Source organism: Bombus flavifrons, chromosome 10, assembly GCF_040668555.2.
Source record: "Bombus flavifrons isolate JBK064 chromosome 10, iyBomFlav1_principal, whole genome shotgun sequence".
Classification (NCBI taxonomy): domain Eukaryota; kingdom Metazoa; phylum Arthropoda; class Insecta; order Hymenoptera; family Apidae; genus Bombus; species Bombus flavifrons.
In genome coordinates this window covers 2,646,019-2,671,372 of record NC_138451.1, presented here as the reverse complement: position 1 = coordinate 2,671,372, position 25,354 = coordinate 2,646,019, and the positions used below count along the sequence as shown (strand labels likewise).

At 38.1% G+C, this 25,354-nt stretch overlaps 1 protein-coding gene across 3 annotated transcripts; it reads left to right on the top strand.

The window, feature by feature from the left end:
- The first annotated feature begins 533 nt into the window (after positions 1 to 533).
- On the top strand, positions 534 to 25,354 carry Gprk2 (G protein-coupled receptor kinase 2). 3 transcript variants are annotated; one of them, XM_069121811.1, is made up of 9 exons: positions 539 to 870; positions 8,089 to 8,152; positions 8,265 to 9,546; positions 18,003 to 18,098; positions 20,636 to 20,993; positions 21,634 to 22,540; positions 23,041 to 23,178; positions 23,486 to 23,614; positions 23,997 to 25,354. In XM_069121811.1, exons 3-9 carry the CDS (start codon positions 9,495 to 9,497, stop codon positions 24,090 to 24,092), a joined length of 1,776 nt encoding a protein of 591 aa, XP_068977912.1. In that variant the 5' UTR covers positions 539 to 870; positions 8,089 to 8,152; positions 8,265 to 9,494; the 3' UTR covers positions 24,093 to 25,354. The 3 variants fall into 3 exon arrangements, with proteins under 3 accessions (XP_068977915.1, XP_068977912.1, XP_068977914.1); XM_069121813.1 differs by lacking the exon at positions 8,089 to 8,152; XM_069121814.1 differs by lacking the exon at positions 23,997 to 25,354 and having other exon boundaries at positions 534 to 870; positions 8,089 to 9,546; positions 23,470 to 23,614.

Sequence of the window (25,354 nt, the reverse complement as noted above, 5' to 3'; positions counted from 1 at the left end):
CGGTGAAATTAAATGTGGGAAAAATTTGGAGGTATTGTATCTTTATAGAATTACCATTTTTTAGATCCATATGTGTACGCCGTATCTTCCGACAACTTTTTGCTATTTGTTGTGTTGCTTTATAATCGCTTTAAATCAATTCTTGACGAATATCGAATAATTTTTATCCATTTCTCATCATAAAATAGCACTTCCTACCGTCTACTTCCACATTCCTCTGTTTAAGAAAAGTTTTCAATGTTTATTTAAAAGCAACATTTGTCAAGTAGTATTAATATTTTTTCTTTAATTATCCGATACGTCCAAAACTCAAATAGCGCGTTCATATATGGCGCGCGAACGGTCGATTAAAGAAGATCGCACCCTCGGTCGGTATCCGAAGACGAGTCTAGGGACTCTACCACGCCCAATCGGAGTCGTCCGCGCGTCTATCTGTGTCTCTGTCGTACGTTGATCGGGTGGAGGCGTCGCGTCGTCCTCGGATCCCAACATGTCCCCTCCACCTAACCTTCTCATCCGTGGCGGTGCATCGCGGCTCGAGAAGAAGCATGTCAGTCAGTCGGTTTCTATCCAGCGGACGGGACGGTGCGTGACGGTCTGGTGCGAGTGGCAGCGGGTTCATACGATCGGACAGTACGAACCGTCCCTAGCTGCATTCGTTACACGGAATAAAAACATCCGGGGCTCCTATTTATCTGAAAGTCTCGGACAAGGCGTGTCATGCGCGTGTGCCGATCCTCGAACGAGATAGAGCAAGTGTGTGAAATATCCTCGTGGCTAGGAAGGATCGAAGCAACCAGCGGAGGTGCAGTGGTCGGCCATTGCGCTTTCTTCGTGTCGCCGTTACGACCGCGCGGTGCTCTGCTATCGGTGTGTGTTACATTATACTAGATGTACCGAACGCCATAACATGTCCTCCCTTCTCCAATTCGACCGGCCTGTACCCCCATAGAAATCATCCTGAGATCGTTTACGCCCGTCTCGTGTTTCACAAAACGATATCGTACTGACTCGTGCCCATGACGTGCGAGACACGACACGCTCCGTCGGTAACGCGGCGTCTTTCTCCACTTTTCATCTTTCGAATCCTTTACTTTCTCCCTTTTCCTTCCGAGCTTAGAATAATATAGCTTAGATAAGCTATATTCACATTTTATGATATTCTTATTATGGGTTTGGTGGTTATTTTAGTGTCGCGTATAATGGGTTGTGCGTGTTGCTTGTGTGACAGATTTCAAGAGCCGGCGCGGTGCGGCGTCTCGTGATCGGTTGTCGCAAAGTCACGTTTCCATCACGAGAATATTTAGGCGGGCTTCTTTCGGGTGTCACCTCTAAGGATATTTCGTATTGTTTAAATGTTTCTATGTTCATGGAAGATAGATGTTTTTTATTTCCTCGGAGACTACTAAATTACGGACGTTTGCGCGTGTGTGGGAAATTAACGCGTTCCATGCCACGAGATAATTAAGATTATCAACGAAGGTTCGATGGTTAAGGACTCTCTTAGAATATTTAACTATAGAAAAATAAAAATGCATCTAATTCATGACATTTTTTTGAAATATCGGATTGAAACTTATCTTCCTTCGCTTCATGGAATGGAAATTCTTTCTTCCATTTTTATTGTCGATCTATCGCCACTTTCACTGCCTACGGAGCGCAAAACGTATTAAAGATGCAAAATCGTACATAATGCTTATAACACATAAACAAAATATGAAAGATCCAAGTACTCATAATTGGCTTGAATTTCTCTAATTATATCAAAATAAAAATATGATTCAGTTCATTGATATTATCAAACTTTTACAGTCCTGTCATTGCTATTCTCGCTAGTGCAATGACATAAAGAGAGGGGAGTAGAGAAGGAGGGGAACGGAGAATATATACAGCGGCAATACATACCGACAGTGTCAAATTAAGTTGTTCGCTCAAAATGCGGCGATGGAAGCGTTTCCAATCTGCATTGATAAAAATGGTAAAACAGTCCCCGCTGTTTCCCCTTATTTGATTCTTTAGTTTGACTCACGTGTACAAGAGGCATCTTGTACACCAGGGAAATACACGTCTGCCATTCCACAATGCGTCTCGATTCGCGGGCAAAAGTTTCTTCTCCCTCTCAATGAACTCGCCCGCGCTGCCATCGCATCGGCGTTCATTGTCTCTCATTCAATCGCCCCTTTCATTGGTGCGGTTTCCGCGTCTACTCGCGTTGTTATATTCTGCTCGACGCAAAGTATCCATGTATTCTTGTATTCCATTTTTATAAAATTATTTAACTAGTTATTTAACCAATGATATAACTTTTGTTAGTCTATATTATTTCCTTTCAACGTTTGAAGAAGTCAAATTAGAAAGACCTTATCATCAAGATAACACTCTACGCTCTATGTGAGTAATGTAATTAAAAAAGAAACTATTTGATAGGTATTAATTGACAAACTATGAAACAAAATATATTCAGATTGTCGTAATATTATTTTAATGGTGGGTGGGTGGGGGGAATTCCAAAAATATGATATACACATAAGGAGGTTAGCAAATGTTCTCCAAGATTATTTCTCGCCCAAATTATAAAAATTCTCATCATAAAAACGCGATTGAAAAGCTTGAAAAATGTTGAGAGAAACGGAGAAAGTAATAGAGAGTAATGGGAATTATATAATCGATCGAATAAGTAAGTTTCTATGAAAACAATATAGCGGAATATAATAAAATAAAAACGTACATTGCGCCGAGGATAGAGATGGAAAAATATCAATGGCATATCGATTATTTTTGGTAACTTTTTATTTTAATTATTTATTTTCATTTTTAAAAAATTACAATTTTGCTTTAGGACCTAATTGTACTACAGAATAGTTTTTGGTATTCATCGTACCAATTTCTTTACTCTTATTCACTGTACTGTATTCGATATAATAACTCGTTCTGTACTTTAGTTTTAAATTTATGAAATGAATATCGTTTCTTAAAAACGAAATCCAGGGTTATAGTAGTACGACGACTAAATGGTAAAATGATCAGGTAATTGGAATAGAACTCTACAAGCTTTTACAATCTTTAATTAACAATTTTATTGTGAATAAAAAAGTCTGTAATATTATCATACGATAAAATATCGGAAATAATCGATAATCGTCGATAGTTCGTTGTTATCTAACTTAACGATAATCGATATTTATGAGTATCACATCTAATCGGCAGGCGGCGTGCTTTTTCGCTGTGGTTTGCTCCCGGGGATACCGATTCCTATTTTCTAATGGAGGGGTACGTAACATTACCTTGAAAATTTGCCTTTGCTCCTGGAGAAAACGTAGTCATAACTTATCGTCGTTTTACGCGCTTTCTTCGACAACCAGGTATAAAATTCTTATCTTGGAAGGCAGCGCTGCATCAATGGTGTTACATTATTCGATATTTATTTCTACAAATTCTCTGACGTTCAAATTCAGCCGGCAAATATACGTAAACAATTTACATCTTGATAATTCATGGTTGAAATTTTCCATCAATCTGAGCGTAAGAGGAGAAGATTAAAATAGTGTGAATCACTGTAAATGTAAATGCGAGTAGTACGTATGCATAGCAATTCGTATATAAGTACATAGTAGAATTAAGCAGTGTTTATAACGTTTATCAGATTTACGATGGATCGTTGACAGATCTTTACGACAGTCAGGAATCAATTTCCTTTTTTAAATTATTCACATGATTAGAATTTTCGGCATTTCTTTCCGACTCTACGTCAAACATGCATACAAACTCGATATAGTATTTCTTTCGCTTTTAGTATATAGATGACATCAATTGTTTTGTATCAAAATTTAATTTAATAAAAGTATACCAAGGTAGAAGTAGTGTTATTGTAATTACATGCTAATCATGTGGCAATCTTTGAATTTAACCTATTAAGCATAGAAATGTTTAATTTACCTAATATAACTAGAACTGCATTTAAGCATTTTGCGACTGATCATATTCTATTGATGTATTAGTGTGAAAATATGAGTTTCTGTTTCGTGTCGAGTCTAAAATACAATCTTCTTGTTTAGCAAATAATCCGAATTAATTTATATTCATATGACTAGTTTAACGAGTATTAACATTCTGATTTAGATACATGGATGTTTCTACAGCTATATATGTATTTAAAAGCAAGTTAAAAATTACTTTCTATAATACAATACAATTTAATACGGACGTTCTGATTATCTGATCAGCGTAACATTCTTGCGTATTTCCTGCTGTTCGACCACTTTTAACTATTCCATTAGAGATGTATCCATGATAGAATCTTAGATTTGCATTTGAAAGGATCTTCGTTTCCGTATTACCGAGTTGCGTATTTCCTGCGCGCGTGCCGTCGGTACTTTTATTGTCGGTTCTTGTCGCGTTGTTGATAGCTTCTTCCTGTCCGACAGAGAGCTATTCACGTTGATACGGAAGAATTAATTTCTCTCGCTTTCTATATATCTCTCTTCTCTCTCTCTCTCTCTCTCTCTATATATATATATATATATATATATATATATATATATATATATATATATATATATATATATATATATATACAGAGAGAGAGACAGAGAGAAGAGATACATAGAAAGATATATATATATTTCTTCTCAATAAATTTCTTATTCACTCTTTCCCTTAATATTTTATGATCCCTTGTCATCTACCCTTTCTTAATTTTCTGCCTTTCTCTGTCTCTCGTTGCCTGTTACACCAGCTATATATGATATATATATGTACACTACCGTTTAACAGTCATTATCTACTTTGAAATTTATGCAAAAACAGATTGTGCAATCTTAAAATAAACAAACAATACGTAGACATATTCAACGTTACAAGAAAAATCTTATTTCTGTGTGTAATAACTCGTGTATAATAACTAAATCGGTTTTCATTTACATTCACTATGACTTACAAATCATTGCTTCAATCAATCCTGACACTTACATTATTTAATTTTCAGTTCCGAATTTCAATTGAGATTTTAAATATAAACATTTTTCAGTTTTACATCTAATTCGTGTAACATTTTTCTAACAAGCAAGGTCAGGAAATTATGTATGTATGTATGTATGTGTATAATATATATGATTCTTAATTTATATTCATCATATTTCTCTTCTGACTGTGTAAAATAATATTTCGTACAAATTTTTGCGTCGTTGTCTTGTACGAATGCAACATTTAAACGAATCATCATATTTTGTACGAAACTAACACGTATTCTAATACTTCTGAACCTAGAGTGTATCTTCTAGAGTGTACCATATATAGCGTTTATTATGTATGGAACACATTATCGACTGATATATCGTAGATACTTTCAACGGATATCAATGTTTTCACGTATATAATATTATGTACCTATATACGATGGATACCTGCAACGACCACCACCACGATCGATCGATTATTGGTTCTATTTCCGCTCATAATCCGCCGCGAGTCAGTCGATAGGAAGCAAATATTCCTCGGTAGCACTGTTTCCCGTATTGTGTGTGTATTCGAAATCGTTCTTCTAACCGTACGTGACACTGAGCATTTTATTTCCTTTCAACACGATTGTTTCATCGGTTGGTAAAGGAGAAAGGGGATTAAACGAGATAGAAAGAACTTATTTCACATTTGTACCATCTAGAAGCTACATTGATCAACTCATTCATCAACTCCACAAGTCAAGAAGCACTTGAACACTTCGTTAAGTAACCCTTGTTTTCGTTCCAACAATTCATGGAACTAATTTTTTGGAGCGATATTCATTGATAACGAAGCAAAATCTTAACCGGTTAACCTGATATCAGTGTATCGGTAACGTTTTCATTTTCTCTCGTTTAAACGAACAGAACGCAGCCATTCAGTCTGCCCGGTGATTAATATGATCGACGTTTTACTCTAGTCACCTGCAGTGAAATGGTTGTGTAGTACAGAATCGCTTACGTGGAAAGAGATATTATATTACCTCTGGCCCAAGTAATCGAATTATCCATTCGACGCTTAAAAATGAAACACAAGGTGGATCGAAAACGATCGTGGTTACAGAAGATATATTTCAAATATCAAATACGACACAGGTGATTTTTTAAGAAACAATTTTAATCAGTCAGGGGAAAATACCGGCTATCGTTATTTCCTTTGCGGTCGCGTTTTTATTGTCATTGGTTTTTTTCCTCTTCGTTATCATCGTTGCTCACCGCTTCCTAATCCGGTTCCACGGTACTGGAATTGCGTCATCGAGAAAAAGCATTTAAAACCTTTAACGATCTTCGTCGTTCCTCTTCCGCCTGCCAACCTCCTGCCTAACCCCCCACTTCCTCCTTTTTTCGCCTGTTACTTAATTTAGAGCCCGTGTCGGGTTACCCATTCGTTAGCCGTCGCAGTTTAATAGGATTTACCGGTGTAATGCAGCAAGTTGTAAGAGCCACTTTGACGAGAATCCATCTAGTTTGAATCTAATTCCGTTGGAAGTCGATTCGACGGCTATGTTCATGATTGGGCCGTGATAGAGGTATGGGGATATAGAGGGTATAGTGATGAAATCTTGAGTATTTCTGCCGATTAGAATATCCATAAAAGAATTACAAAAACATTAAGTATATTAAACAAATTGCACCTCTTTAGCATATATCACAGAATAATTTGTAAATTTGGATTTCCACTCTTTAAAGAAAAAGTGTGCTATAATTGCTAACTGTATCCAAAATTAGAAATAAATGTTTCGGAAATTTGATAATATTTTAAATTACCCGCCTAATTTTGTAATTAGAAACGCTCGGGAAATGGAATAGCGTTGCATTACAGTTAAATACTCAACTATCCACGTTATCTATCTCGCAAGAAAAATGTAAATATATCATGTTCTCGATTTATATTCGCAGATAAAATTTTCGCGTTCTATATCGCATAGAGTGATTTCCGCCACCACGTTGTACATGTAAAAGAAATACCTGAAAAGAGAGAGGGGGGAGAGAGAAAGAGAGAGAGAGAGAGAGAGAAAATAAGAGAGACGATCGGTGGGAATCGAGTTCTGGAAAAAGTTATTAGATTACCACGTCGGATATTACGCCGACGGTGCGCTTAGTCGCGTCGTTATCTTTATCCCCGTAGCGCACCTGCTGCGTCCAGTGTTCACGCACATGTGCGCGGTTGTAGTTTCGCATGCAGAACGCGCGACGATAAGTGCGTGCGTCTGTTGCGCGCGGCAGATAAACCAGTACGGCGGAGGTGCGAGGAGCATGATGATTTTTAAAATTCACTCACGCCACACGGAGAAACGAACGACCGGCGCAGACGATCGAGATATCCTCTCGTTCCCGTCCCAAACGACCAGTGGCGTAGCGAACACTTTATATGGCAATGGTCCTTTGACTGTGTACTTGCATACTTACTGTCAGCCGTATCCCTTTGAGACGCACGTACATGCGCATACATCGCCGAATTGACGGTATAAGCGAAATGGAGAGGAATGTACACAGGAAAACAAGTCAAAAACGTAGAATAAAATGTTTTTATATGACGCTCCGTTTTCGAAAAAATCAAGTTTGAAAATTTGCCAAGTATTCTTGAACTTGGTTTATTCTAAATTAAACAATAATAAATAATCGATAGCAAGTTGTTCTACGTTTGGAAATAAATAAAAAATGTACAGATTTATCGAGGAAAATGAATTTAAAAATGTATCTCGTGCGTGTACCAGATCAACTCCTAACTAAACACCTTCTTGTAGAAAATGGGGCCAGAAACGGAAAAATTTTATTTCACGGTTTTTACTTATTTTCGCGTGTAAAGCAAGTAGATCGTTTACGTATACCTAGTTCGTAATTAATTAAGTTTAAGTATACGTGACAAAGTTTGAAACTTAATTTTCTCGAAAGCAAAGCGTCATAGAAAAATTGCATTCGACATTTTTTATTTTGATAATGGTGCGATCAAAGTGATGAAAATTCCCGTTCACGATGTTCAGCGAAGTGGTGTCGGTAGAGATTTCGGCAAAACGGTTGGTTACGCCACTGTGGACGTTAGCGAATCCTTTCACACTAATAACACGAACAATCTGAAATCTTATTCCAGAACGTACATCAGAGATCGATGCAAAGAGGAATACATTAAACGCTCGACGAAGCGACATCCGCACGTAAGGAGATCGGAAATTTACAAATAGAAAGAATCTTCGTCGCATAGGCCGAAGATCAAATTCGTGTTTCCAGTACGCGAGGTTACAATGGTTCTCTAACTGCCTGTTGCAGCTCTAATATCGAGGGAAAGGAAGAAACGAATCTCTGTGGGTGTTGAGTCTCTCGACATTCACGAATCGACGATCGAAGCCCCGATCCGAAGTTGAAGAAGGATCTAGCATCTAGCACATGCGGAGGCATCTCTCGCACCGTCGTTAAAGTGAAAGGCACTGCTGCTACGTGCCTACGAGTGTCGTGTCCGTACGCGAATCCGCAGAACACACGTGACATTTTTACGATGGCATGCTAACGCGCCACTAGGATTTGCTGTTGTAACGATTATTCGAGGGGATCGTTAGCGGTGTGTCTCGTGCACAATCTCTGTTGATATTTAAAGGAGACGCAAGCGACACGAACTATACCAAAGAGAGAAAGAGAGACAACGACGCATCGTCGCACGTGATTACACGACACTATAGTTTCTTTGTAATGTGAACGCGCGCTGCGATCGAGCTTCGTCCTCAGTCACGGGGTGGAAGAGCGATAAAGAGGGGTTACGCAGCGTGTGGAAGAAGAATCCTGCGCATTCTGAATGCTTGATTGCGTGACGGCTTACCGATCGCGCCTCATCCCCATGAAGCTTCATCCGGCGTGTCTGTTTTTCGCAAATAGGAGAAGGTCACGATGTGGACACGCGTCGCTGTAAATGCCTAAATCCACGATCGATACGGAAGAAACTCGCTGGTACAAACGTTACGCAAGAAAGCCGCTCCTTGACCCTGGGATCGTACACCGTGAATCAAGGAAACCAACACGATACGGTGTGACAAGTGAAAAGTCCGGTTTCGTGTAACCCGTTTGACGTCGTGCATGCTTTGCTCGATATACGTATACGCATACTTTGTGGCGGGAAACGTCGGTTTTTGACCGGCAGAGGGGGCCAACGAACTCGAGTCGACTCGATAGGTGGTTTCCCCGCGGTGTCAGCACCAGAAACAGCGGGACCTACGCCGGACGACCTCGAACCTCGAATTCGACTTGACTCGACCAAGCCGTCCAACAGCTTGTCGACGTCCTTCCTGTTGTCCTTGGTCCTCGGTGAAGGGGGACTTCTCGGCCCTGGTGGTGTCCTGGGGCCGCAGATGGGAGCTGGTCTGCTGGAGCCCGACAGGGTGACCAACCCCGGAAAACTATACCAGCCGACCGGACTTCCGCTCGAGACCTACGCTCTTCCTCTCGTTTGTCGCCCACCAGGCTTCTCTCCATCGATTCGGCCGCGTAAACTCGATCAAGCTGGAATTGATGGAGTTGGAGAACATCGTAGCAAACACTGTGTACCTCAAAGCGAGAGAAGGTGAGTGACGAGTTATTATCTAAAGGCTTAAATGAAATAAATGACCCAGAGAAGTAGGTTTTTAATTTCATGTACATGATTCTTAGTTCTTACCTACTACTAGTACTACTAGTACTTAGAAGTACCGATTCGAAGTTGTTTCTTGCAATTTGGAGTGGATATCTTTAACACAGAGAAATATTGGTTTTAAAGTTTGCATTTATAGCTTTCGCTTCTATCTTGAGATAGCTCCAAGACCTAAAATTAATTGTTCTAACACCTACATTCTTCTCCTTTCCTTAGCATGCGATTTATATTCTTCTTCGCTGAATCATCATCAACATCATTTTTTATTGTTCTTTTTTCATGTATATAGTCCGCCATTTAAATTGCTCAATTATTTGCTGTGTAGACGATTGTGTATCTGTAGAAATGTCATTCGTCTCTGTCTTTTGCCGTGTTTCTCTTTTGCCATGGAGCGAATACTAACCTACCTTTACGCTAAGTGGATGACACCTGTATCATTTGACCAACAGCTTTGTTGCCACCGGAACTACTACGTATTTGCGTGCTATCTTTTGAGTCGAGATTCTTTCGTCGAGTTAGGCATATTTATTTGCTCGTAGACGAGCTTATATTTATTTATAGTCGTCTGGTGTTTTCAGAAAGCGATTCATACGAGGGTTCCATTATTCTCAATATCTAATCTTTAGTTCCTCTTAAAAGTTAGCTTTTGTGGATGCGAGTCAATAAAAGCGAAGTCTCGTATGTTTCCTTTTTACTAGATATAAAGGCAGAAGTCATAATATTTGTTCAACTGAAACGTTGCTTATTGTCGTATCGATTTTTATCGATTTATCGATCATAGATATCTAGGAAATCGCTAAATCCTAGACTGAGAATCTCTGCACAGCTATGTAAAAGAGAGGAAAAATGTTATGCCAAGTATCGAGAGTTTTATATATATACATATATGTAGATACGGTTTCATGATACGAAGCCCACGTTCCGTATCATCAGCACTGACATTAAATTTCCGGTTCTTGCTCCGTATGTAACTTGTTCCATACCATCTTATGTAATTGTTTTGTTACGTTGTAGCGATACAACGCTGTTGCCTCGTACACCACGTGTTCTTAGTTATACTAAACACCGTAATACGTCTTCTGTCCATTGTTGAGATAGCGAACAACTATCATATGTGAACACAAACTAGATAGACAGTAGCTGTTCAAACAGAAATATTTTTTTAACGCAAACTATTAACGAAATATCGAAGAGCTTATGCGTATAACAGCGTTGGAGAGACATTTTGAACATTTCTTCACTGGAGTCATATAAAGTCTTGTCAATGTAGAAATTGTAGAAATTCAATGGTAGACGGTATACGGTAATTACTGAAACGATATTTCGTTCCGATCGAAGTGAATTCCACGAAACGTTTACTATTACACCGTTGAAACGCGCCGGTCTCATCCACCGGTAAATTTTACGCGCGGACAGCTCGCAAGTTTTCATAAAGCACGTTCTAAATTGTCTTTGCGGCAGAAATGTTTTTAGGATAATTAAATGGCTTCGTGGTATCCTGCCGACTTTCCGAACTGTTTTGCAAGTTCCCGAACGTGGCTAATCACGCGTTTCATTATCCAAATTCCAAAATTCCTGATGTTACATTGGTAATTGATTAGGAATATTCGGCAATTTATATAAAATCCAGATTTAAATTGTCAATTAATTGTAAACTTATTCATATAAATGTTAATTCATACATAAAAATTTCAATAGAAATAGCGATCATTAAGATTACAAAATTCTTTTGTATATATTTTTTTCGAAACATTTCTTATATTTAGGACCTTTTTATTTCAAATTTAATCGATAGAAGATTCAAAATTTAATACCGGATCAATTTCCAATTTTTCATAAAAAAAAAAGTTAATAAGAATATCAGTTGCTGCACCTTCGTTTTCATAATGTTCATAAGATCTCTTAAAATTGTATATTTAAAAAATCTTTATTTCAAATTTGACTCGTCAAATAATTCGGTCAAATAATTCGTTGATAAAAAAATTTAATACAAATTACGAATCGTTCCATTTTCAGTCCAACTTGCGAAAGAATATTTTAAACCTCTCAAATCTCGGGCGCGGAAATATACAAGCGTAGGGAAACGAAGGAAAAATATAGTAAAACTTTGCACGATACTCGTTCTACTCGTGACCAACAGTCGGCTCGATATTCCCACGAATATTTATTCACCGTATACGAAATTACGTTGCCATTAGAGAGGCTGCAGTAACGGCCCCTGGTCCAGGCCACTCTGCGCCAACGGTTTACATGCAAATGGCTTAATGGGAACCTGCACCGGCACAGGATCCTAATTAAACTGCATACTTTACGTTACGTTCTTGCTCTTTGTATCGCGTGCAATAAAGTGCAGCGAGGATTGACACGCGCTCACAAGCGTGCTCGCGCCCGCGCACCGCCGGTAATTGCAGATTTCATGCGAAGTCCAAAGGCGGCGTCGTTAAGGAAGCTAAACTTTGCTTTACCTAAAGCGTCCCGCGGTACCGCCGCGCCAAGCGGAATACTAATTAGACTAACTTCTAACACGGCCGTACGAACTGATTACAGAACTCTTCTCTCTTTCTCTCTCTCTCTCTCTCTCTCTCTCTCTCTCTCTAATGTATATATATATATATATATATATATATATATGTATTTATATGCATGTTCTGCGAAACCGTCTCGAGTCGATTCTACGTCCGTGTTGAATCGGGGGAGGTTTTATACAAGGATAGATACGTTTCTGATGGTTATCAATGAAACACGGCGACGAGAATGGTTTTGATTCAGTGGTGGCGAGCCCTTTTAAATGCGCGTGCTAGAAATTTATAATAAATAATATTTATTGAGTTGCTAACGTGCGTGCCGGGCAGTTTTTAATAGGCAAAGAAATAAATTACCGCAGAATTTTATCGAAGCAAGTTTAAAAATTAATGTAGAAGCTTATAAACATAAACTTACATCTTGACATGCTTATTATATAAAAAAAGTGAATGATTTGTAAGCGTGTAAAACGATATCACTGGCTAGAAAACTAGTTATATGTTTCGTTTCGTATCTGCACGATGGAATGGCCGGTGCAACAGTAGAATATTCAATTACACGCAGGAAACAATAAGATGATATTGTAATAATAACTTAATAATACGTAGGACTCCTCCATTCTCAATAAGTTTATTCTGTTTTATATACTCTTAATCTGATATTCTCGTATTGTGTCTGATACTTCGCAGGTACCTGTATAGAAATAAACATATTCTTCTGATTTTCTTAAATCGCCACCACAAACAGGCAAGAATAAAGAAAGTTCTGATAAACAGAAAGAAAGAAAGAAAGAAAGAAAGAAAGAAACGTTGCATAAAAGAGAGAATTCCTGAGCAGAAAGGATTACATTCTCCAGATTCAACGAAACAACCTCTTCGGACCACGATCCCCGTAAAAGCCCCCATCAGAATCTCCGATAAACTCGTGGAACCTCGATCCAATCTTATCGAAGCTCTTCTAGCGTGAAGGAATCTTCGCGAAGGGGAAGTGGTCCACCTTTCAACCGATTGAAATGCGATAAACCATAGGCAAGGAATAGCGAAGATTCCATCGATTCGTTCGCGAGGAATGGGCGTGTTGCGCGGCTGTTTGGCTCGAAGAAGTAGCGAATTTTAATTAGCGTAGTGGCAAGCCATTCTCTTCGTATTCTATGGCGAAAGCATCGACGAACAGAGAGATCGAAAGAAAGAAAAAGAGAGAGCGTGTTGCGTGGCAAAGGCAGAAGTAGGTAAATGGGCTCGCGTGATGCGCCAACGACGTCAATGAGTTTATAATCGCATCGTCCGCGTCTCGTTGAACTTTATAAATGTATATATACGGTAGAATCTTTATATTATCAGAACCGAAATCGATTATATAGTTGCTCGATTAATTATATCGAGTAATATCGATAAACGTAGAATTTGGGAATAATTGCTCGTGGAGGAAGATTGGAAAAGAAGAATAGAAACTGGAGCAGATTGTTACATTCGGCGAGCAATGATATTTTAACAGGAGCATTATCTTAATCTTTGAGAAATGCTTTCCAAAGATTTTATAAGTGGAAAATTTAACGAGTAGACAAAGATTAATTTGGCATTTGTTATATTTATAAAGGTATATTATTCTTTATAATATTTAGTAGTTAAAAGCGTTTCATTCCTAAATTACACCTCTTTCACTATATTTATAAAAACACGAATGTGCATAAACATCCACGGTCTATAAGATAATATTTTTATATATATCAAAATAAAATTATTCTCACAGCTGAAAAATAAATTTCCTAGAAGGTTTAACGAGTTTGTCGTTGCGGCTTCTTTATTCTACGATATTATTTAGCTTCCTTTCTTTCCTTTTTTTTTTTAATTTTTTTTACTAAAACCATCAGGAATGGATATAATAAATTTCTGTGTACCGGTAGTTGCAAACGTGATCTGGTTGCATTTGCAATTCCGGAAAGAGGCAGCGACTATTTTGAAACGTCACGTTTCTCTTGACGCACATCGGGTCGTACAAGAAATATTAAATCGAAAAATCTACGCTTACTGTTCGCTACTATTCGGCACCATTGTGTCTTCCTTATCCATTTACAATATATTTCTAGCTACAATACCGCTACGATACCGTACAATACTATTACAATTATTAGCTTTATCAATTGTCGAATTCGAAATACAAAACTTGATATTCTGAAATTCATCGTAGCAGAAATATTACACAATAGTAAAAATCCTAACGAAGGGGAAACTTATACGATAGAATGTTTTTCCTCTAATTACCATCGTTATACGTTTGGAACCTTCGATATTTGCATTCACTGGGTTTTGTTACTGAAATTCGTCGTACAAAAATTTCTTAGAGACTTTAAAATCATTACGGTCGTTAATCATAACGATGGTCTACAAAACGATTTCATCGAGCACTCGAGCCACGAATTCCTCGCTTTCTATTCGCACGTACACTCAGAATTTACCCCCGTTCCATTAATTTGCAAATTTATTCCGCTTGTATTGTACGTTATTAAGTGCAAATACTGTAATGTATTTTTGACAGTTGCGAGACGAACGAACCATCGCATCTTGCGTTATGTGCATTATTTTCTAAAATGTGCTTTCCTTGCTTCGTAACTGGTTGCATCGTTCTTGTTAAAATTAGTTTAACTAATGATATTAATCTAAGAAATTTAGATGGTAGTGTAGTATAATTAACATGAAATGTCGATGTCAGCGAGTAAGAGAAGGAAGATATAATAATCGAAGTAAAGAAAACATAAAAGTAAAAAAGAGAAGACAGAAAATAACCGCAATAAAGAAAACATAGCGGTAAAGATAGAAATAAAAAATAATTGGGCGAATAAAAACGCAAGAGTAAAAATTTGTTACAGGTATTGTTACGGGTATATTTTTTTGGAAAATTTTTTTACTATTTATTTACATTACTAGGTTTGTTTATTTATGTTCTGGATTTGTCTGCTTACTTTCTGCAATTGCTTTTTTACATTTTTAGATCGTTCGCTTTCATTCTCGAATTAGTTGTTTATTTTTTCCAGTTGCCCATTTGTGCCTTGCAATTGTTCGCTTTTATTTCTCTCTGTCTATTTTCATCGTATGTCGATGGTTTCGTTTTTAATGGTTTCGTGGATGGAATTTTTCGGTTTCTCTGCTGAATATATTCAACAACAATAGCGTGTTGATCGAAGCTCTGTGAGGTGTGCATAGAAGGAAGACTCGCTTATCGCTGTTTTATTTAAAGTCCATAACGGGGCAAATACAATAACAATTCTGTGGCAATGATAATACATATAGAGATAGTGACTGGAGCAAAACGAAGACGAAACCAGTTAATATTTCATATTGTCAGTTTGTTTGTTTGCTGACTAACGTGATAGAGTATATTGTACATGATTACATTAACAACCATATATCGCGTCTATAAATGAAATTAATTAATAAAAAATAAGATTAATCTGTCATAATTAAGAATAAGAATTATATTCTTATATTACTACACATATATACATATTCTTGTGTTATAAATAGGAAGTAGTAATGACAAAAATATGACAAAAGAATCTCGGAAATCGATCGAAGCTGTTCCACCTGTAAAAAGCTAGAAAATAGCGACGATACAATAATATATTACAGTAATGAATTAATTAATATAATTAATTAGTATAGATTAGATTGGTATAGGTGTAATTGAAAATACATATATATCTAATACGTATATGTATTTGAAATTTATAATTCGAAATTTTTAGTCAGTATGTTTTAAATATAAATTCACTGTTCTCGGATCGTTATGTCTTTAATTAAAAAATTCGAAAAACCAAGAATCTAAAAAGCCAAAAGTCAAACTGTCTTTAATCTTGATGCTCGATCAACGAAAACGATTAGAGGAAAAACAGACGGAAGCGAAAGAAAGAAGAGCAGGGAAGTCCTCCGTCGAGTAGGTAATGGTCGTCGCTGATTTATCACGAGAACGTACCACGTACAACGTTCTCTGATCTAACCACGCGATTCAACTCCTCTTTTCCGCCTCCGCAAGATTCGAGTGCACGCTCGCGGAAACGCGATCGGTTGTTCGCGCAAAATCTACCCTGGATGTCTATCGATCTACCTCATCGTCAGTTCCATCTCGTCTTTTCCACAACGATCGATGTCGCCCCGACTGAATTTCCACCATTGCCCTTTCTTCTCGTACTATACGTTCCTATCTGCACCGAAATAGGACAGATCCCTTTTGAAACTCGAAAGCCGATTGGAAGATACCACGCTCGAATTGTAAGCCAAGAAAGGTTAATTTTTAGGTTTAATTTTCTACTCCTTTCTTTTATAAATCGCGTTTTGGAAATTCTTTCAGTTTATGAAATATTCGATATTTCTTTGGTTTTGTTAATGGTAAAATCGTCTTTCCTTCCTTTCTTCGATCGTTGTTTTATCGTAGAAACGGTTTAAATCAAGTTAAACGATATTTTTGTCAATGAAGGAAGAAAGTGGCTTGGACACTTTTCAATTCGTATTGTCAACAAAAATTAATTTATTAACCTTTTGGATCATCGTATACTCGACGACAATCGAGTTTCGTAATATCAGAAATCTTTTGTCCTTCTTTCATTAAAGAATAATCTTCAACTTGCGTTGCTGTTGGTTTTACAGTTCTTACTCCATCATATTCGCTTGATCTTCTACGATAAAATTATATTTTTCTCCCTCTTCTCCTCTTATTCCTTTTCTTTTCCTTTGACAAGCTTTTAATTGCGCCGAATAATTTTCCTAGTTTCACTGTCAATTAGTGGGATAATTTAGAATAACTTCAAACCTTCGAGTTAGATAAAAACGATTCTTTTAAACCGATAATAAACCTGATAATGATACTAATTCAACGTAGTAACGTGTAAGATCGATAGCCGTTACTTGCAAGTTTCTTACTAAATAAATATATGCAACCGTTGATTCCAGAGAAAGCTGACGAGTCATCAATTTCGCATTAGTTTTATCACATAGTCAATTGAAAAGATACAAAGCGTACCGAATGATTCATTGGTCACCCGTATTGGCTTTTGTAGCGAAAAGATAAAACCTCTTCGTCCTGTCGATACTTTGGAAACTATTAATTACCGGCTGCCTCAACCGGAATCGCGCTTCTTCAATCGTGGTTTCCTGCAAGTCGAAAACTACCTCGAATTCTGTAGCTGCGCTCTGCCGTATTCATTATATATAACAGCAAATTCAATCCGACGTTATAGTAGACACGTATGATCGAATACATCGGCGGAAAAAAGAAACTGCTCGAAATAAGGTGGTCGCGACAGGGAAAAAAGGTCGATGGGCTATGCAAGTTATTACTTGCAATATTTTCCTAGGGGAGAATTTGAGAATATTTCATCGAATCCTTTTACGAACGTACCGAATTATTTACAAAAGGAAGAGAAAAGAAACAGATTAATTTCCCATATAAGAAAAAGATGGAAATTATATGAAAAATAAATATTGCGTTTCCCACAATTTAGTCTTACTTTTAAATGTATCTGTATAAAGTATCACGATCTCGAATCAAATATGTTTTTACCTTACACAAATTATCAACTACCATACAATTTCAATTACGAACGTGCCGCTTTGCAACGTCGAAATCGCAGAAACGACTCCTCTATTGCAGTTTTAATTAGCGTGAGTCTTGCAAGACGAGAATTGTTGCGTAATCGAAACGCTTCGAGCCAGGGAAATCGCCGTTCCCTCGTCAATTTATTTTCCTCTATATAACGTTAGTATCGTTGATAAATTAACAGACTACCAATTGTTCGATATTTATAAAACGTGTTTCGATGGTTTTTGTTTTAATTCCAATTTATCGATCTTAATCGTATTATCGTTGTTTTGCAGGCGGTGGTGACAGCAACAAGGGTAAGAGTAAAAAATGGCGAAAGATACTCCAGTTTCCACACATTTCCCAATGCATCGGCCTAAAAGATAAGCTGGGTAAGTTTTCGCACGCGCGTTGTGCAGTAGAATTGTATTTGCTCGAATTCTGCTCATTCAAATGAAATTTGATCCAGTAATAAATTCGTCCTCTATTCGTCGTTACTTAGATCGCACATCTGAAACCCTATAAGCATCTTATAATTCACATCTCACGTCTCGCGTCTCACATCCTATTATCACCTATACCACAACAAATTGTCTATTTTCCGTACTTCGTACATCGAAAGTCGCATATTTCACTTTACATTCTCTGTCCCACTTTTCACATTATTCACATATTTTATGTACATATACCCTATATCCAGCATTTAATATCCACTATCCTATATCTATTCTGCCAAGCCCGTTGTACAGTTCACATTTCCACCCCACATTTCGTACTTCCTATACCTTATCTTATATCCTATATCCCACAACTATACCGTTATTCCATATCTTTCATCTCACTTCCCATAGTTCATCTTTCCATTCCACGTGCCATGTTTCATATTTCGTTCCTCATATTCTGTATCCCACATTCGCGTAACGCTTCGTCTTTCCTGTGTTTTTTCCTATATCCCCCGTATTCACTATCCCTAGACCGCCATATCCTCCGCTCTACGTAAATTGGCAATTTATCGAAATATATTGTATTATACCACTAGATCATTTCTATATTTACATCTCACGACACGGAAATCAACAATTTTCATAATCGGTAAATTGCGGTACACGATATCTGCTGTGACGGCTGTCTCGTGTAGTCGCGCTTTCCCCGTGAATCTCGCGGCTAATCAACGCGTCACCGTTCGACCACCTTGTGTCGGATTAACGAATGTCACGCGGCCACAAAAAAAACGTGAAAAGCTATATTAAGATAAGAAGCTGTTGGAGCTTCTTTGTCTCGGTTAATTAAGCCGTGATGAGAGCGCAAGGCTCGGAAAGTGTCTCCTTTCGCTAGGTTTTTAGACCACCTTCCGCTTCGAATTCTCCCGTTAGGGATCAAATGTTACGCCTGATCGATGAATCACGGTTGATTGATCGTCGAACAACCAATTTCGTGGGATGTTTTGTGATTGAAATTGGATGGATAGTCGCTGGAAGGGGGAGATATCTCAGGGAGAAAGATTCCTGTTCATCGAACCAGAGGATTTGTTGGATTCCATGTAATCCTCTGGATAGTGGTTTAACTTAAAGCTTCAGTAATGTAGACATTTCTTCTTTTTACAATTTTACATGGGAAATCTTGTTTCTCAATTGCACGTTACAAGATATTGACGTTAATTACTTGATCTTAATTAGTTAGTGACGAGCATCTTTGGCTCGGTATTCCCATGTCCTGTTGGTTTTCTGCTCGTTTCATTTCATCATTCGTTCGTTCTAGCATCCGTTATTTACCGACCCGAACGATTGAAAAGACCGATGTCTAAGTTACGAAGATCGCTCGATCGAGTGCAATTTAAAACAATTCAGTTTTTCCTCGAAAAGAATAACAACGATATTTGTTGATCGATCGAATACGTAGTTCAATACGTACTCGTTGACTGAAACTTATTTTTACGATTAAATTTTGCGTTGCGGGTTCGAATGTTCTATTAATCGTTGTACGGAATGAAATATTTATTGAAACGTGAAACACCGTGAAACTGAATAATAAAATGCAACGATGGAAAGGCGAATCGATACGTGGCGTCGCGTCGCCGAGTTTCGCGAAATTAATTCCTCGGTCGGCAGGTTGAATCCATTGGGAGCAACCGATTTCAAGCAAGCATGGATTTCAGGGCTGCCGATAATCGTGAAATCACGTCGAAAATGGCCGCAGATTATCAGAATTTCCCTAGCAAACACGAGCCAAGAATATTCCTCGTGCAACTCGATTAATCCCACGCGATTCTCGACGCGATGCGACGCGACGTTTCATAATAATTGAGAACCGATGGGAGCCCATCGATCGCTCGTAAAGAAATTAACACGACGTACAATTGACTGATTAATGCTTGAGAAACCGACTAGACTGCGTTAAAACGTGTGTTTCCGATTTTATTATGCACAGTGTTTCGCGATAGATGCTCGCGTAGATGAAAAATGCGAAAAATTTCAAGCAAGAACTTTAAATAGTTTTTATCTTATTTTTATTTTTTAACAATAGATGTTTAACAATGTAGAATATTTCGAATTTTATGTTACTAAGTTGTTGGTAACGACGTGTTCTAGAGTTAAATAGAAATTTAAATACAGAGCTATCAAATTCTTTGCTGGAAAACTGCAGGGGGAATACGCGAATAAAGATACAATGTTGAAGAGAAGATTGTCAAATTGTATTTTTGTATTTGTATTTACATTTTGTATTAAACGTGTCAACAAACAGATAGAAAAGAACGTTAAAAATCATTAGCATTTCGTAATGATAGAATTCGAACGCGAGGACGATGGTAGTTGAATGCCCGATAAACTTTTATGCAACAAAAAATAAATATATTTTTTAATTACCATCGTTTATGTAGGAGAAGTCGCAACAACCATTTGTTATTCATTGGCCCGCTTGATTGGTACAGACATCAGGTACAGCTATGTGGTGGATCAACAACCGATCGGTAGGCTGTTGTTCAGGCAATTTTGCCAGGACAAGAAGCCATCTTACCATCGGTACAATCTTTTCCTGGACGCCATCGAGAAGTACGAGATCGAGATGGATGAGAATCGGACCGAGCTGGCCAAGGACCTGTTCGAGCAATACCTGAAGAGGGAGGGCTCAGAGGTCGTCGACATCCTAAACGATTCTTTGATCGCCCAGTGTGAGGAGAGACTCGGCACTGGCGGCAAGGAGCTCTTTGTTGAAATCGCGCAGACCGTGAAAAACTTTCTGGCCGGCGAACCTTTTTCAGCTTTCCAAACCAGCTTTTATTTCTATAGGTAATTTATTTAAACTTCATTTTTTTCCCACCTAGTCAATTCGACGTTGGAATCTTTTCCTCGGGGTGTTACACCTATTTATCTTTGTCACACTCTCGCAATCACGAATAAATTCCGGTGATTTCGAATTTAGTAAAATTTCAAACGATATTTCCGTTTGGAGATTAAATGATAGAGCAAAGGTATTTTTTATATTTGATGGATTTTACATGACGATGACAGTACTGTACCACGTATTCTGATGGTTCTGAATTTAACAAAATGTAGTATAGCATACTTGTTTGAAGGCTACATACTTAGTACGGAAAATGTATTTTTCATATCTGATAAATCTTAGTAGAGGCAAAAATTATGGTGAAATATAATAGTTGGTTGCTAGTGAATAGCTGTAATTAGTTGCGAACGTTTTGGATTTAATAAGATGTGAAATATTTACCACCGAAAATAACCGTTTCATCCTTTTCAATGAATTTCCAATGAATTTCCAACGAAACCTGTCAATCGTTCTTATCTGCATCTTCCCGACAAAGCGTCCTATTAAGAGCTCACTAATCGTCAAATATTTGTCTATGACAGCACCATCTAGCTTCTTATCAGTACATATTTCATATCGATTCTAACGATCGCCCTCCTCTGCCAGGTATCTTCAATGGAAGTGGCTAGAGGCGCAGCCAGTCACGTACAAGACGTTTCGTATGTACAGGGTGCTAGGAAAGGGTGGATTTGGCGAAGTATGCGCTTGTCAGGTACGAGCAACAGGCAAAATGTACGCCTGCAAGAAACTGGAGAAGAAACGAATTAAAAAGCGCAAGGGTGAAGCCATGGTACTCATAGAGAAGAACATCTTGCAAAAAATTAACTCCAAATTCGTCGTTTCCCTAGCCTATGCCTATGAAACCAAGGATGCATTGTGTCTAGTCCTGACGATTATGAATGGAGGAGATTTGAAATTTCATATTTACAACATGGGTGGAGAACCTGGTTTCGACATTAACCGCGCTAGGTTTTACGCAGCTGAAGTAGTCTGTGGCCTGGAACACTTGCATTTGCAAGGAATCGTCTACAGAGATTGTAAGCCAGAAAACATTTTGTTAGACGATCATGGTCATGTAAGGATATCTGATCTTGGTCTGGCTGTGGAAATCACAGAAGGCGACATGGTCACAGGAAGAGTTGGAACGGTTGGATATATGGCGCCAGAGGTGATCGACAATGAGAAATATACCTTTTCACCGGACTGGTTCAGTTTTGGATGTCTTTTATACGAGATGATCGAAGGTCAAGCTCCCTTTCGTGCCAGGAAGGAGAAGGTGAAGAGAGAAGAGGTGGATAGGAGGGTGAAAGAAGATCAAGAAAGATATTCCACAAAGTTTACCGAAGAAGCAAAGAGCCTGTGTCAGCAATTATTGAAGAAGAGTCCGAAGAACAGGTTAGGCTGCAAGTGCGGCAGACACGGTGCTAAGGAAGTAAAGTTGCATAGCTTCTTTCAGTGCTTGAACTGGAAAAGGGTCGAGGTCGGTATGTGGGAACCGCCGTTTGTGCCGGATGTGAGTAGGTGTCGTTCAAACCGATTTTACTTTGTCGTCGTTGCCTTTTATATATATAGTCTTCCTTCGTTTGAGAAAACTGGCATTTCTTTTATATTCCTGTGCTAAGAAAAATCCTCCAGATCCTTCGAAGCTTAGCTTGGCTAGCGTAAATTATTCTTCGTTATTTTCCTCTGTGCTAATTATTTACAAAAGTCTGTTAAACCCTTCTTTTATCATATACAGTCGTTAACACGAGTAGTTATAGATTAAATAAAATATCAAAATACTATATGATACTTTGTATATGGTTGCGTTCAAATATTTAGTATTCTACCGAGATTACTATATATATATATATATATATATATATATATATATATATATATATATATATATTATATATATTATATTATATTATATTATATATATATATTATATAATATAATATATATATTAAAGATGACTATCATTGCGTGTTTTTTATGGAAATCCTTATCGTTGATCGATTCTGCTTACAGCCTCACGCGGTGTACGCTAAGGACGTGTTGGATATCGAACAATTTTCCACGGTAAAAGGTGTGAACTTGGACGCGACCGACGACACCTTTTACAGTAAATTTAATACTGGCAGCGTGTCCATCCCGTGGCAGAACGAGGTAAGCCTTTTAACGTTCCTTCGGTGTTTATATCCAGCACTACAGAGAGATAGCAAGCGTCTTGACGCTGCGCTGTGAACAAGTAAAACGCGTACCGTTCCACCACTTACATCGAAAAATATGGCGTTCCAAAAGCATTCCTTGGCACGTCATAGACAGTCTGCTATCGTCCCAACGAACCCATTTTAGCATTCAAAGCGATTTACATGCTGATCGACTGCAGTTTCGTTTATCATAAAGATTTATGCTCCGTTCGATCAAAGAGATTCTATTTTCTGCACAGTGAAACAGGCCCTCTTTATTCCAGATGATAGAGACTGAGTGTTTTAAGGAACTGAACGTGCTAGGTCCTAACAACACACCTACTCCTGATCTGTTGATCAACCATCCGCCACCGAATAACGAGAACAGAGGCTGTTTCCCATTCCGAAGACAGGTGGATCTTTTTCTTCTATTTCTACACGTGTTTAAATTACATATGTTAAATATAAACTATAGAGAGAAATTATGGAAAAAGGATTCATTGATAACCGAGATAGTTCATTCTATAAAGCGATATTCGCGATTTGGAATTCTAGATATTCGATCAACTTAAGGATACTGCTCCTTTCTATCGCTAATCCTAGCCACCATTTTTAAGATACATAGTAAAAATGGCGGAGTTAGTCTCCACTCAAACAGCTCTCAGGACCGAATTTGCTTCCAAATAACATAAAACTGCTTCTTCGCTATTCTACGAGTTAATTCTTTTCTATTTGACAAGATCGTATAATACAGTTTGCAATTTTTATCATAACGTCTTCTCCTTTCAACTATAGAAAAAGCAGAGTGCCCGCACAAGACAGATACCGTTATCAGAGTGCCATCTGCTGGAGCTGTCGCAGAGCCAAAACTCGGAGATGCCAGCCAGCTGATCCAAAATGAACTCGAGTAGTGTGAATCAATCGACGTCGTCGTCCGTGCGCCGTCGTCGTTGCGGACGACGCCGACGGGCGCTCAGGTGCTGCCCGAAGCTGCTTTAAAACAGGAAACAGAGCAAGAAAGAAACTGCTCCGTGATTTTGACGCCGATTTTTCGTCTGCAAATCCCGTAAGATTCGCCCTCGTTTGTAAGAGTGCTACGCCGAGAGAAGGCGCTGACTTTCAGCGTTAAAAGCACACTGACGTATGTTTTCTCAGGTTTCTCGGAGTAGAGAGAGACGAACCGTTGATACTCGCGTATCCTAACCTTCAATATGCGAGAGAAACTTTGCAAATGCTCTTGTTGCAAATGAAAAGAAGTGCAACCGTTAAATGTAGTTATACATCGAAATATGCGATCCTCTGCATACGAAATTCATTATAAAACATAGTCATTGTTACGTGTGCAGCGCCTCGTATTGCCTTTTCATCTAATGCAAAAAGTATAATAGTAAATGTGTATCGAGAAAAGTTTGTTCGCATGTAGAATCCTCATTTTCTCTTATAACCATTATCGAACGCTGTTCCTTATTCAATTGGTGCGTCTGTGTGTTTAAGTACACTTACACCATCGACGTACACGAATGCAAGGCACGATTTTTTCAGCGTTCACGCGTTAGTATATATGCAATGCTCGTGCGCGTAGATACATTTGTAAACGGTGCAATTTCACGTCGGTAATTGGGGTCGCGTGCACGTAATTTTGTATGTGTACTTAGAGCAGTTAACGGGCGCGTGCACACGCGATAATGAAAGTAAGAGCATTATTAAGTAAGGAAAATGTACGCAGAGAAATTCCGACATAACGAAGATTCGTTGGGAAAGGAACGTTGCTCTGATGGAATCGAGCATTTCTCTTTCGTTTCTTGCAGCAAATTTCGGAGGCATTCAAGTTTTTCAATCAGTCTTCTAACTCGAATTAATTCGATACGCTCAAAATAATCACAGGGTTATTTATGTTCGTACAACCTGATTAATATGTTGAAAGATACTCTCAATATCTTTCATTCTTGATACTCGATTCGTTTGTTTTCCACGTATATAATCCTCTGGTTGTTTCGGGCAATGTAAAAAAATAAGGTGTAAGATCGAGTCGAAGTTTATTTGCAGTCAATGTGTTCTTTGTTTAGTGACAATCTTCCAATTTCGTTTTGGAATATATATCGCATTGCTCAAAGTGGTCGATGAATTCTAAACTCAAATTTACATCTCGAAAA

Excerpts from the sequence above, each read along its gene's own strand:
- Gprk2 (XM_069121813.1), top strand. The coding sequence starts at position 9,495 with ATGGAGTTGGAGAACATCGTAGCAAACACTGTGTACCTCAAAGCGAGA. Across the intron at positions 9,547-18,002 it reads GTACCTCAAAGCGAGAGAAG|GCGGTGGTGACAGCAACAAG; the intron begins GTGAGTGACGAG and ends GTTGTTTTGCAG. Across the intron at positions 18,099-20,635 it reads CGGCCTAAAAGATAAGCTGG|ACATCAGGTACAGCTATGTG; the intron begins GTAAGTTTTCGC and ends TGATTGGTACAG.